General features: G+C 43.7%; 4 protein-coding genes across 4 annotated transcripts; 3 read left to right on the top strand and 1 right to left on the bottom strand.

The window, feature by feature from the left end:
- Nucleotides 1–810: 810 nt before the first annotated feature.
- EAE98_002097 (uncharacterized protein) lies at nt 811–3,416 on the top strand (the record flags this gene model as incomplete). Its single annotated transcript, XM_038949716.1, has 4 exons — nt 811–1,362; nt 1,411–1,656; nt 1,707–3,077; nt 3,141–3,416. The coding sequence occupies 4 exons, from the start codon at nt 811–813 to the stop codon at nt 3,414–3,416; spliced, it is 2,445 nt and encodes an 814-aa protein (XP_038813455.1).
- A 977-nt stretch (nt 3,417–4,393) lies between these two features.
- EAE98_002098 (uncharacterized protein) lies at nt 4,394–6,747 on the top strand (the record flags this gene model as incomplete). Its single annotated transcript, XM_038949717.1, has 2 exons — nt 4,394–4,823; nt 4,877–6,747. The coding sequence occupies 2 exons, from the start codon at nt 4,394–4,396 to the stop codon at nt 6,745–6,747; spliced, it is 2,301 nt and encodes a 766-aa protein (XP_038813456.1).
- Nucleotides 6,748–6,934: 187 nt separating this feature from the next.
- EAE98_002099 (uncharacterized protein) lies at nt 6,935–8,525 on the bottom strand (the record flags this gene model as incomplete). Its single annotated transcript, XM_038949718.1, has 3 exons — nt 6,935–7,208; nt 7,262–8,119; nt 8,170–8,525. The coding sequence occupies 3 exons, from the start codon at nt 8,523–8,525 to the stop codon at nt 6,935–6,937; spliced, it is 1,488 nt and encodes a 495-aa protein (XP_038813457.1).
- A 617-nt stretch (nt 8,526–9,142) lies between these two features.
- On the top strand, nt 9,143–11,585 carry EAE98_002100 (uncharacterized protein; the record flags this gene model as incomplete). Its single annotated transcript, XM_038949719.1, has 6 exons — nt 9,143–9,182; nt 9,934–10,056; nt 10,111–10,136; nt 10,184–10,591; nt 10,643–11,097; nt 11,162–11,585. The coding sequence occupies 6 exons, from the start codon at nt 9,143–9,145 to the stop codon at nt 11,583–11,585; spliced, it is 1,476 nt and encodes a 491-aa protein (XP_038813458.1).
- Between the last annotated feature and the right edge of the window lie 218 nt (nt 11,586–11,803).

Below are 11,803 nucleotides of genomic sequence, written 5' to 3' on the forward strand. Positions count from 1 at the left end.
TCAAAGTCTTTAACCGTGAAGAACTTCGACTAATGAACTAGTAGTGAAGAAGTAAAGAATCTGAGTTTCGAGGATGAAGTACCAAAGACGAAGTCAATCACATCAAATGATAGAAGCGGAGTAAATTCAACAATCCCATGTTTGAATTTCTAGTTTGAGTACACATGTGACATTAGACCAATCAGTTTAGGACAATAATCTCATGTAATACATACACCTACCTGCGTCGGCAATATCCTCCGTAATGCAATGGATGAAAAGATGAAATTGATAAGATGAGATAAGAATCCGGATTAGAGATGCACGTGATGTTCCACTCTACTTTTATACTAGAGGAGAACAGATGACAATAAGCTAAACCAAATTGAGTACTAATGCTGACTCTCACACGTTCCGCGCTACTACTCTATGATTGGTCAATGAAGCTCTTAAGCTTTGCTTCATTACCAGGTCGACTTATTACTACTCTATACTTTCACTAATAATAATATAAACATTTCCTACCTACCTACCTGGGCAAAACTACCTGTTCAGCTGTTGTAAAATTCACAATTCCTACCTTTAATTATGCAACTTTTTAGCACAATCTAATAAAATACCAACAAATCTGCAAAGAATTGACTCCCACCACCGAATACTATCACCCTGTTGTCTCACAGGTTCTTTCCTCGAATCAAGCGCAACTCACAGTTTCCTGTGTTCAACCAGGTATATCTTCTTTATGCGCCCCTTACACTACATCCATTCGCATTCAGATCCATTCTATTATCTGCTCCTGTGCAGATAATGAGGCATCTCCCCTGCTCATAAATGCTAATTGTTCACGATTTGAAAGCAGATACTCAACGTTGGTTATCACAAACCAACGGCCCTCCAGGTCACTACAACTTCCAACCAGGAACCATCATCATGAAGTTTGGCGAGCAACTCCGATCAAGTGTGATCAAAGAGTACCAATGGTACTACATTGCGTATGACGAGCTGAAAGAGAAGCTCAAGACCCCCTCGACGAAAAATAAGTCGAATTCGAAAGGAGAAAAATGGACCGAAGCAAATGAAAGAGAGTTCATTGATCTCATGGAGGCAGAGTTGGACAAGGTACATACCAAACAAAAATTGAAGGCCATCGAAATCAGTCGGAGAATTGCGAACGCGGATAGAGAGGTTAGCGAAGTCGTGGGAAGATTGGATTCAAGAGGGCCCGAACGTAGCAATGGACCAGTAGATTCTGATGCTCCTACCGAAGAAGAGTTCATGCTATTGGAGGAAGACTTGAGTGACATTATCGCGGACGTACACGATTTGGCCAAATTCGTTCAACTGAATTACACTGGATTTCAGAAGATCATCAAGAAACATGACGTAAGTTTGTTGATTATACATTTATCGCGCCCAACTAACGATTACTAGAAAACCACCAAATGGATGCTAAAACCTGTGTTTGCGACAAGACTCAAGGCGAAACCCTTCTTCAAAGACAACTATGATGCCGACATCGTTAAGTTATCCAAATTGTATGACTTGGTCAGAACAAGAGGAAACCCAGTGCAAGGAGACAGCTCGGCAGGTGGAAGTCAAGCCAGTTTCATTCGACAAACAACTAAATATTGGGTGCACCCGGATAACATTACCGAGCTGAAGCTTATCATCTTGAAGGTGAATTCAATCTAGCAATTACCCATAATCTCTGCTTACTCTTTTTATAGCATCTACCGGTTCTTGTTTTCAATGCCAGCAAGGAGTTCGAAGCGAAGGATTCTGCGATCACGTCGATTTACTACGACAATCCCGAGACTTGGGACCTATACGAGGGTCGACTCAAGAAGAGTGAGGGAGCTGAGGCAATCCGTCTTAGATGGTATGGCGATGTCGACAATGAACATATATTTGTGGAGAGAAAAACCCATCGTGAAGATTGGACGGGAGAGAAGTCAGTAAAGGCAAGATTTGGGATCAAAGAAAAGAACGTCAATGCATACATGAAGGGAGAAATGCTACCTGCTACTATATTTGAGAAGGCTCGCAAGGAGGGCAAGAAGCCATTGAAAGCCATCGAGGAGGACGAGAGACTTGCTAGGGAAGTTCAATACTCGGTTATCAAGAAGGGTTATGTACCTGTCTGTCGATCTTTCTATAACCGCACAGCTTTCCAATTGCCCGCCGACGCAAGAGTTCGTATCTCTTTAGATACCGAGTTGACAATGGTCAGAGAAGATAATCTTGACGGAAGAAGACGCGCTGGCGATAATTGGCGAAGAATGGATATCGGTATTGATTATCCATTTAGTCAGTTGCCTGCAGAAGATGTTGAAAGATTTCCATATGCGGTTCTCGAAGTGAAGTTACAAACCCAGGCTGGTCAAGAACCACCGGAATGGGTACGAGAACTCATTGCTAGTCATCTTGTTGAAGCTGTTCCCAAATTCTCAAAATTCATTCATGGTACCGCGACTCTCTTCCCAACTCGCATAAACCTTATACCATTCTGGATGCCACAAATGGATGTAGACATCCGAAAGCCAGTCACTCAGTCGTTCGGTATCAAACGACCAGGTCACTCAAATCCAAGTTCCACAAGTGACGATGACGACGACGATGATTCTGATGATGAAGATTACAACTTCAATCAATCTGGGGCTGGGAACATTGCCACTGCGCCCGAGACCCTACGACGACGCAACCATGGAGCAACAGGAAATAGTCTTGATATCGAAGAAGAAATTGCCAGCATGCCATTGGTGGAAGAGGACTATATCTATGATACTGATGACGAAGATTCCATCGACAATCGACCATTTGAGGAAGCTAGAAGAGTTGGCGGTCTAGCCTTCGTAACAGAAGGCATTAAATATTATGCTAAAACTGCGGGACATCATCTATCTCGAAAAATCCATTCTATAAGCCCTGCCCCAAGAGATCCCATGGATAGTAACAACGCTACATTCTCAGCTCTTCGAAATGGGGGTGGTAAAATCGTGGCCAAGAAATTCAAGGCACCGCCTGGAAAGAAGATTCACGTACCTGTTCGTGTCGAACCAAAGGTGTATTTTGCCGCGGAGAGAACATTCTTAACTTGGGTATGTATATTCCTCAATTATACTGTTTAGATGATCATGCAACCTTCTAACACACTTTTATAGCTCGAATTTTCCATCTACATCGGTACAATTGCAGCCACACTCGTCAACTTTGGAACAAAACCTACTGCTGTATCCTTCATTGCTGCAGGTTTCTTTTCCGTAGTCGCCATTATGAGTTTGGCCTACAGTGTAGGCATGTACTTGTACAGAAGTAATAGCATTAGGGAGAGGAGAAACATTAAGTACTATGATGCTTGGGGACCGAGTATATTGTGCGCATCGCTCTTTGCGGCGGTCGTTGTCAATGCTTGGTTCCAGATGAGTACTAAGGAATGATGAAATTGTTGATGTGAGTCGGAGAGAAGCGGTTTGAGCAAGATGTGCAATCAAAGTGTACAAAATAGTTTGTCTATATCAAGATTGATGCTAGTAAATAGACGTCGGGGCTAGGCGGTAATTGATGGGTTCAGGAAGCAGAGCAAGTGAGACGGCGCCTTTGAAAATTTGTATCTATATAGGCAATTGGCTTAATTCGTATATAGTTAATCTGTATAAACCAAGTTCCATGAAACGATGAGAAAATGAAATTGAATGAATAGTGCGAGGTCGAGTGTGAATAACAACGCGCCAATTTCTGGTTAATGCGAGGACGCTATCACATCATATGAATTCAATTGCAAGGTATATTGATCTTCGTGCAGGTGACATCATTGGCCAAAAGTCTTATTTAGATGAATGGTCGAGCGGGATAAGCAGTGAGAAACGAGTGTGTTAGGTGGAAGGCGAGAGAGGTGAGCGAGGTGAAGAAAGTGCTATGAAGAATATTATGTGTGTCTTGATGCGTGTGAGATGCTTTTGAGGATTTGAAGATAGTTTTGGTTTTGGTTGAAGTATTTGGAAGGGTTGTTTGAGAGAAAGGAATTCATTGGATGGTTCATCTAGCAGTACGGTTCCAAGTAGACAGCTTTAATACCTTGTCTTGCGAGCTTGCCCCCTCCCTACCCCTCCCGATTTCTCGCTAAAAATACGTTTTCTTCTGATACGAATATTCTCACCTCTTCAACTTCAACGCGTGTGATCTTGGATCCTAGTAGCTACTATAAATCACTTACTATACTCATAGCCTTACCACTCTGCTGATCTCGAGATATACCTCGATGAGACTTTCACACACGCATCACGTGGTTACAATTCGGTCAGCGCCAAGCTCGAAATTGTTAGATGTGTATCTGCGGCTGAATGACCCCTCATCTCACTATTATCCTTAATCCTTCTTCTTCCTAAGATCTTCATCCAGAACCAGGAAAAATACAATGTTATGCGCAACTTGCAGTACTATATTTTCCGGGGATCGGCCTCCTCTAATCTCTACCCCCTCGTCAAATATAGATGACATCATCCGTCCTCTTCATTCTGATATCTCAATTCTTTGTGATGGCGCGATAAATGGTTGCCAATTGTGTGATATCATCTGGAGACATTTTTTCAGGGATAAATCGCCGGAGGAGTATAGACAGTATCCGTTATTTTTGAGAGATGGCGCGCTCCATATTATTAGAAATGGGACGAGGTATAGGGTTAAGGGGTTAGATCAGGAGTCTGTAGGAAGCGCAGGGGATAATGAGAAACAAGGAGACGGAAATGGTGATGGTGATAAGGGATTTGAGATTATGGTGGAGTTGAATGCACAGATGGATAGAGAGGTGCCGCGATGGAAAACTATTAATGTGTCGGTTTTGAATGGTATGTGAGGAAGTTTTTGTATAGCGATTAGCAGGTTAACAATGAACACCTAGCGGAAGAATGTCTTGCACCACTTCGAGAATTGCCAAAACCGGATCTCAGTATCTTCTCTGAGAATACCTGGACAACAATGCTGCAATGGGCCAATGATTGTATTGAAAATCATCCTAAATGTAACCCCACGACTGAAGAAGCTCCATGGTATCCTACGCGATTAATCGACGTACAGTATCTCATCAGTCCTGACCCAGTAGCGCAATTAACAGCTCTGATGTTCAACATGTCAACTGGTCATTTCCCTGCAAATTGCAGATTGATAGAAACCAAAGACACACCACCAGAAGACCCCTCCTATCTCACACTCAGTCATCGCTGGCCCGCCCAAGGAGGTATCAGTGCGCGACTCGAAAAATCCAACATCGAACAAATGAAAGAATTCATCCCCTCCGATATCCTACCCTCCAGATTTCAAGAAGCGATTCTAGTCGCCCGACGTCTCCACGTCCGTTATATCTGGATCGACTCCCTCTGCATCATCCAAGATTGCGCCGAAGACTGGAGTCAAGAAGCGCAAACAATGGGTGACGTGTACGCACATTCTCTCCTCAATCTCTGCGGTACCGCCGCCATCGATACATTGATCCCCGTGCGAAATCCAGAGCTGATCCATCCCTGTATCGTGAAGTCGACTTGGGATAATGTCCCCAATCACGAATTCGTCATTACCGATTTCCAGTTCTGGAAAGAAAGAATCTATAGTTCTCCGTGCAATAAGCGGGCTTGGATAACGCAGGAAAGATGGCTTAGTCCGAGAATCTTGCATTTTGCTTTCGATCAGATGGTTTGGGAATGCAGAACGCTTGAAGCTTCGGAGACTTTTCCGTTGGGATTGCCGAAACAGGTGAGGCTCAATAAACACACGGGGTTTAAATTTCCTGGGAACGCTCGAGTTTTTGGACGTCAGCAGGATAAGAAAGAAGAAGGAGATACACATATACAAGATTGGTACCGCGTCCTCGAAACCTACGGACGCTCCGAAGTAACTTTTGAGAAAGACCGCCTCGTAGCCATCGCAGGGGTAGCCCAAAAATTCTCCCTCCTCCTCCAAGACACCTTCCTCGCCGGTATCTGGCGAAGCCATCTCCCGGGCACACTCCTCTGGAGCGTGCACAAAGGCCTCCGCTCCAACCATCCCTTCCCGCTCCCCAACCTCGCAGCCCGCGAACTCGTCGGAACAAATCCCACATACCACATTACTGAATCTAGTCGGCTCGCCTCCTACGAAGCTCCCTCCTGGTCCTGGGCTTCCGTATCCGGGGACATCGAGCCTGGATTTCCTATCTCCCTCGCAAGTAAATATTCTATGATCGAGCTGCTCACCGCGCAAGTAAATCCACTCGATTCCGCTCTGCCCTTCGGAAGAATCCACTCCGCGCATTTGATCTTGCGCGGAATTCTTTATCCCCTCTCCATGGACCCCCCCGATTGGCCTGCCAATCTCCCGTCTTGGAATCGCGAAGAGCCAACCATTTATATTTCCGGCCAACCGAAAAAGAATGTCGAAATCCTCGAGGGGATTTTCGTGGAGAAGTTTAGTCATGTGGTACATGTACGGGTCGATCAACCAGAGGAGTATGGCGATATTGCACGCGCGTGTTTTTTGCCGGTTGCGAAGGCGAAGTTTGAGAGAGAGGGACATGAGATGAATGGGTTGAAGTTGGTGTATGGATTGTGTGTTTTGAGTACGGGGAAACGGGGAGAGTATAGGAGATTGGGAAGGGTGGACTTTAGTGGAGAGCAGTGCGATTTGTTTGAGAAGGGACTTGAGAATCTGAGAGGAAGAGAGGATGGAGAGACTGAATTCGAGATGGGTGGAAAGGATTTCTATTTGCCTGAAGAGATTGGCACCTTTAAGCTTATATAGCGATCACTAGATTCGCGGATTAAAACACATGTTCTTTGAACGTGTAGGGAATGATAAACGAAGCGAAAGAATAACAATCAAGACTTTTCTCATTTTACATATCTTGCTATCTATCTATACATATATTTCAATCAAACTCTTACAGCTAGATGCCTCATCTTTTTTCAGATTTCTCTCTAACTGATACTTAAGCCTTCTTTCCCTTGATACTAACATTCAAAGTACCAACAGCCCAAACTGTAACGAATAAACTCAAAACGGAGCAGAAAATAACAACAGGTTTGCGGAAACCTGCAAGGAAGGGGTAGGTATATGTAACAATGAGTTCACGATCACGGAGGTCGTCAACCAAATTATGAGAATGAAGTGTGAGTGTTGTACGGCCAATAGTATCCATGAAAGTTTTGTGGAGAGTGATTGTAGAGGAGGCGGTAGCGACGAGAGTGGAGAATTGGACGTTTCTATTGAGAGAGGGGTTAGTTGTGTTATAAACAAAAAAGGATAGGATACATACTCGGCTCCTTCTGGAAGAATGACACGGAGTTCAACGAATTCATATTCAACTCCCTCAGCTTGTTTTGGACCTTCCAAAAATGGGACATTGAGAACATATTGTTCTCCTGCGCTTAATTTTCTCAAGAACTTTTTAGCATCAGCATCCCATCCTACACGGAAAGGATAATTCCAGCCTCCGAAGATTGGGTAACGGGGCTTGATCTCAAGATTTGCTTCGCGCTTGTTGCTGCGGAAACGAGAGGTAGAGACGTTGCCAATGACATCAGTGAAGTATGGTGTCAAACTTCCAACCTTCAATGGGAATTTGAGCTCCTTGATGGCAGAAGTGGGAGTGGTTGCATAGTATGCGGCTTGGTTCCAGAGAGTGCGAGAGAAAGGTTGAGAAAGGTTGGCAGCACGGTTGGTCAAAGTGTAACGTTCCTCGAAAGCAACATTGCCTCCCCAGTGGCTGACTTCAATATCACGCTCTAATCTAGAGACGTGAATGAGGGGTTTGGTGAACTCATATCGAACTCGGACTGGTTCCACTGCACCAGCCGGTACCTCTCCATAAGAACCATAAGTGTATTTGGAACCTTGTTTCTGTGGCGATTCAGATGCACCATCAGTTCCTGGGATAATGGTGTGTTCTGGAATATTGGTAGTTGGGAATTTAACCTCAGTCTTTTGCTTCAAAGTGACGTATGATGATTGGGCATATGCGGAGAATTCGTAAACGACGTATTGGTTCTCGTTCTGTGCAATTGAATTTGGAAGAGGGTTCAAAGCCGAAAGGTATGAATATGAAATGCCAATTGTTTGTTGTGCTTTGGGTGCGAGGGGTTGTGGTAGCTTGACCAGGTAGAATTGAGTGTCACTTGTGAATAATTAGCTAATGATTCGAGTGACAGTCCGAACATAAATTACCTGTCTGTGTCTACCTCTACTGCTCGTACTTCGAATGGTCCGGAGTCGGCATCCTTTCTATCCTTTACTTCTAGAGCTCCAATCGTCTCCATTTGCCTCGATGTGAATGGCAGATAGTATTCATCTTGAGGTTCGTTCGCAATGTTCTCAATTACCACATTAATTGACTCTTTTGGGTAACTTTTTTCGAGATTGATATGATGAACTAAATTGGCATTTTTGAAGACTTGCGGAGGTTTGAAATTCGAGGGAAGAATTTGTTTCGAAGAAAGTGGTTTTGTTAAGTTACTCTTGTCTGCGCCGAAAGCTGTCGATACAAGAGAAAGGACCGCAGTCGCAATCGTGAATGACTTCATTGTGAAGAAGTATTGGAAGCCAGCCTGATGAGAAGAAATCGAATCACACTACAAAATAAATTGAAATGTGAGCAATTCTAAGACGTGGTGTTGTCAATGTTTCCTATTCCTTCCCAAATAGCTGTCCCCCGGTAATATTGAAGCTTACGTTGCTCCAAAGTGTCCTGAACAATTAGACGCCATTTCGCGATGTTCACTAGTTTCACACCTCTCCCTCACTCCCCACTCCCCTCTTTTCATTTCGTACTTCACTTATCAATAATCGCGAGCGCGCTTAATTTCGTCTTCTTATCGGCAAGTAGGTAATCATGAGTAGGCCCGTGCTTATTAATCAAGCTGTTACTGGGCGGTTGAGCTGAAATCTGATCCACTATGATGAAGTCACGGCGGGGAGTCGAGTGAAGTCCGAAGGAGACAACCCATTTATTTAGTTTCACCCAACACAATTTCAATCCTTTCTCTCAAGAAAACTTTTGTAAAATCAGCAACAGCGACTTCTTTATTTCTCTGCTCTTGTATTGCTTTATATCCTCCATTTCGCACCTAAGATCCTAGACTCTCTTCAACTCTTCTTTTATACCCTTTATTTACGAATCTATCTTTGAAAATCCTTCAACATGGTGGGGTTAGGTCCAAGAAAGCCCCCTTCCCGTAAGGGTATGTATAACTTCAACTTTCCCTTTGTCAACTCAGAATCCTTTTGGCTCGGCCTCCTCGGTTTCGATGAGAATCTCAGAATGTGATCTACATTCACTTTTTGTTTGTGAATGGACAGGCTGTGCAGCTTGATAAACCTATTATGATACACCCTTCAATGCCTCCTCTCATAAAAGCGTTGTCAGCTTGAAAGCAACCAGCTGTTGGCATTTCAAAGTCAAATTATCACACTCAAGAACTCAAAGCTTTCAAATCTACGAAGTTTCTAGATAAACCGTTTGCAATATGTCGACAACTTCATCCCCTATTCTATCTTCAGTTCCTCTCGAGGAGCTCCAAACACCATTACCACGCAAAGGTTGATATCTCCTGATCCCTGTCTTTATTTTTACTCGGCCTATTATTATTATAGTCTAGTCTAGTCTACCCGACAAGTGTTCTGCTTAGATTGGACTAAAATTTTAGCGTGTGCTTTCTGAGCAGCACCAGGGTGTCTTGGTTTTGATACTCTTTTCAAAAAACACCAAGATCTTCTTAGGCAGAGCTTCATTGAAATTGTCAATAATGGTTGATGTTGTTTATGTCGCCCTTGGCTGTACGGTTGAGGTTATAGACTCCAGCCCTTGATATGGACTGCAAAACAACAAAAACTTTATTGCATGAGTCCATCTCCATGACAGAATACATTTTTGATCATAATTTTATAGCCTTTGAATAGAGAGTAAATTTGCTAACTCATGGCATCACATAGGTTCCATGGCTGATGTTCCAAAAAATTACTTGGAACAAATCAAGAAGCTTGAGCAACAGTTCACTGTTGACACCAAGAAACTCAAGGAGATCACTGAACACTTTGTCTCTGAGCTTACAAAAGGTATTTCTTGTGTTCTCTAACTACAATACGAGCGCTGTGCTAATTTCAAATCAGGTCTAACTGTAGAGGGTGGAAGTATTGTATGTTCTTCGGATCCGAAGTATGAGTTATGACTAATTTTGTTTAGCCCATGAACCCAACTTGGTGCATGGCATTCCCAGATGGTTATGAAACTGGTACATTCCTCGCCTTGGACATGGGAGGTACCAACTTGCGTGTCTGCGAAATCATCTTGACTGATGAGAAGTCCGAGTTTGATATCATTCAATCAAAATACCGCATGCCAGAAGAGCTCAAGACTGGTGAAGCAGATGAACTTTGGGAATATATCGCCGATTGTCTTCAGCAATTCGTTGAATCCCATCATCATGGTGAGAATCTTGGAACGTTAAGTCTCGGTTTCACGTTCTCCTACCCAGCTACCCAAAACTACATTGATGAGGGTATTCTGCAAAGATGGACCAAGGGCTTCGATATTGCAGGTGTCGAAGGTGAAAACGTTGTTCCAATGTTCGAGGCAGCTCTTGCCAAGAGAGTAAGTTTTTTAGTAGCATTCAGAAGATAACGCTTGCTAAGAATTCATCAGGGCGTTCCAATTAAGCTTACAGCTTTGATCAATGATACCACTGGTACCTTGATTGCTTCCGCATATACTGACACAGCCATGAAGATTGGTTGTATCTTCGGAACTGGTTGCAACGCTGCGTACATGGAAAACTGCGGCTCTATCCCAAAATTGGCACACATGAACCTACCTCCTGACACCCCAATGGCAATCAACTGCGAGTGGGGTGCTTTCGATAATGAACACAAAGTTCTCCCCCGTACTCCATACGATATCATTATTGATAAAGATTCTCCACGTCCTGGTCAGCAAGCATTCGAGAAGATGATTGCTGGTCTTTACCTTGGAGAACTTTTCAGATTGGTTCTCGTTGATCTTCATGACAACAAAGATATCCACATGTTTGAGGGTCAAGATATTGAAAAACTCCGAAAGGCTTACACCTTGGACTCTTCATTCTTGTCTTTGGTTGAAGAGTATGTTCCCCATACACTCATATCTTTTAATGATTAAATGATTAAATGATTAACATCTATCTAGGGACCCATGGGAGAACTTGTCAGAGACTGCTGATCTTTTCCAGAATAAGCTCAGCATTAGAGCTACTGTTCCAGAACTCGAGCTCATCCGTCGCCTTGCCGAGTTGATTGGTACCCGTGCCGCCCGTCTCTCCGCTTGTGGTGTTGCTGCCATTGCCAAGAAGAAGAACTATGAGACTTGCCACGTCGGAGCTGACGGATCTGTCTTCAACAAGTACCCCCACTTCAAGGCTCGTGGTGCTGCCGCACTCCGTGAAATTCTTGATTGGCCTGCAAAGAAGAATGCCAAGGAGGCTGATCCTATTGAAATCTTGGCTGCTGAGGATGGATCTGGTGTCGGTGCAGCTTTGATTGCTGCTTTGACCCTCAAGCGTGTTAAGGCAGGTAACATGGCTGGTATCTTGCACCCAGAGAACTTCAAGTAAACAAGCGTGCCGGTTCTTGTACCGAGGTCTCCAGGTCAGAGGGTGATGTGAAATGATGCGAACATGAATACCATAGACAATAAGTTATGGTCAATGTTTTGAGAGAATGATCCTATCGCATAGGAATGCGTGTGTAGACAGATGACTTGCATGGCTTTTTTTTTGCTTTTCCCTGGTTGCACATGGCATTCGTGTTGTTAGCAAATGATAGCTTTTAC

Source organism: Botrytis deweyae (genome assembly GCF_014898535.1).
Source record: "Botrytis deweyae strain B1 chromosome Unknown BDEW_004, whole genome shotgun sequence".
Lineage (NCBI taxonomy): Eukaryota > Fungi > Ascomycota > Leotiomycetes > Helotiales > Sclerotiniaceae > Botrytis > Botrytis deweyae.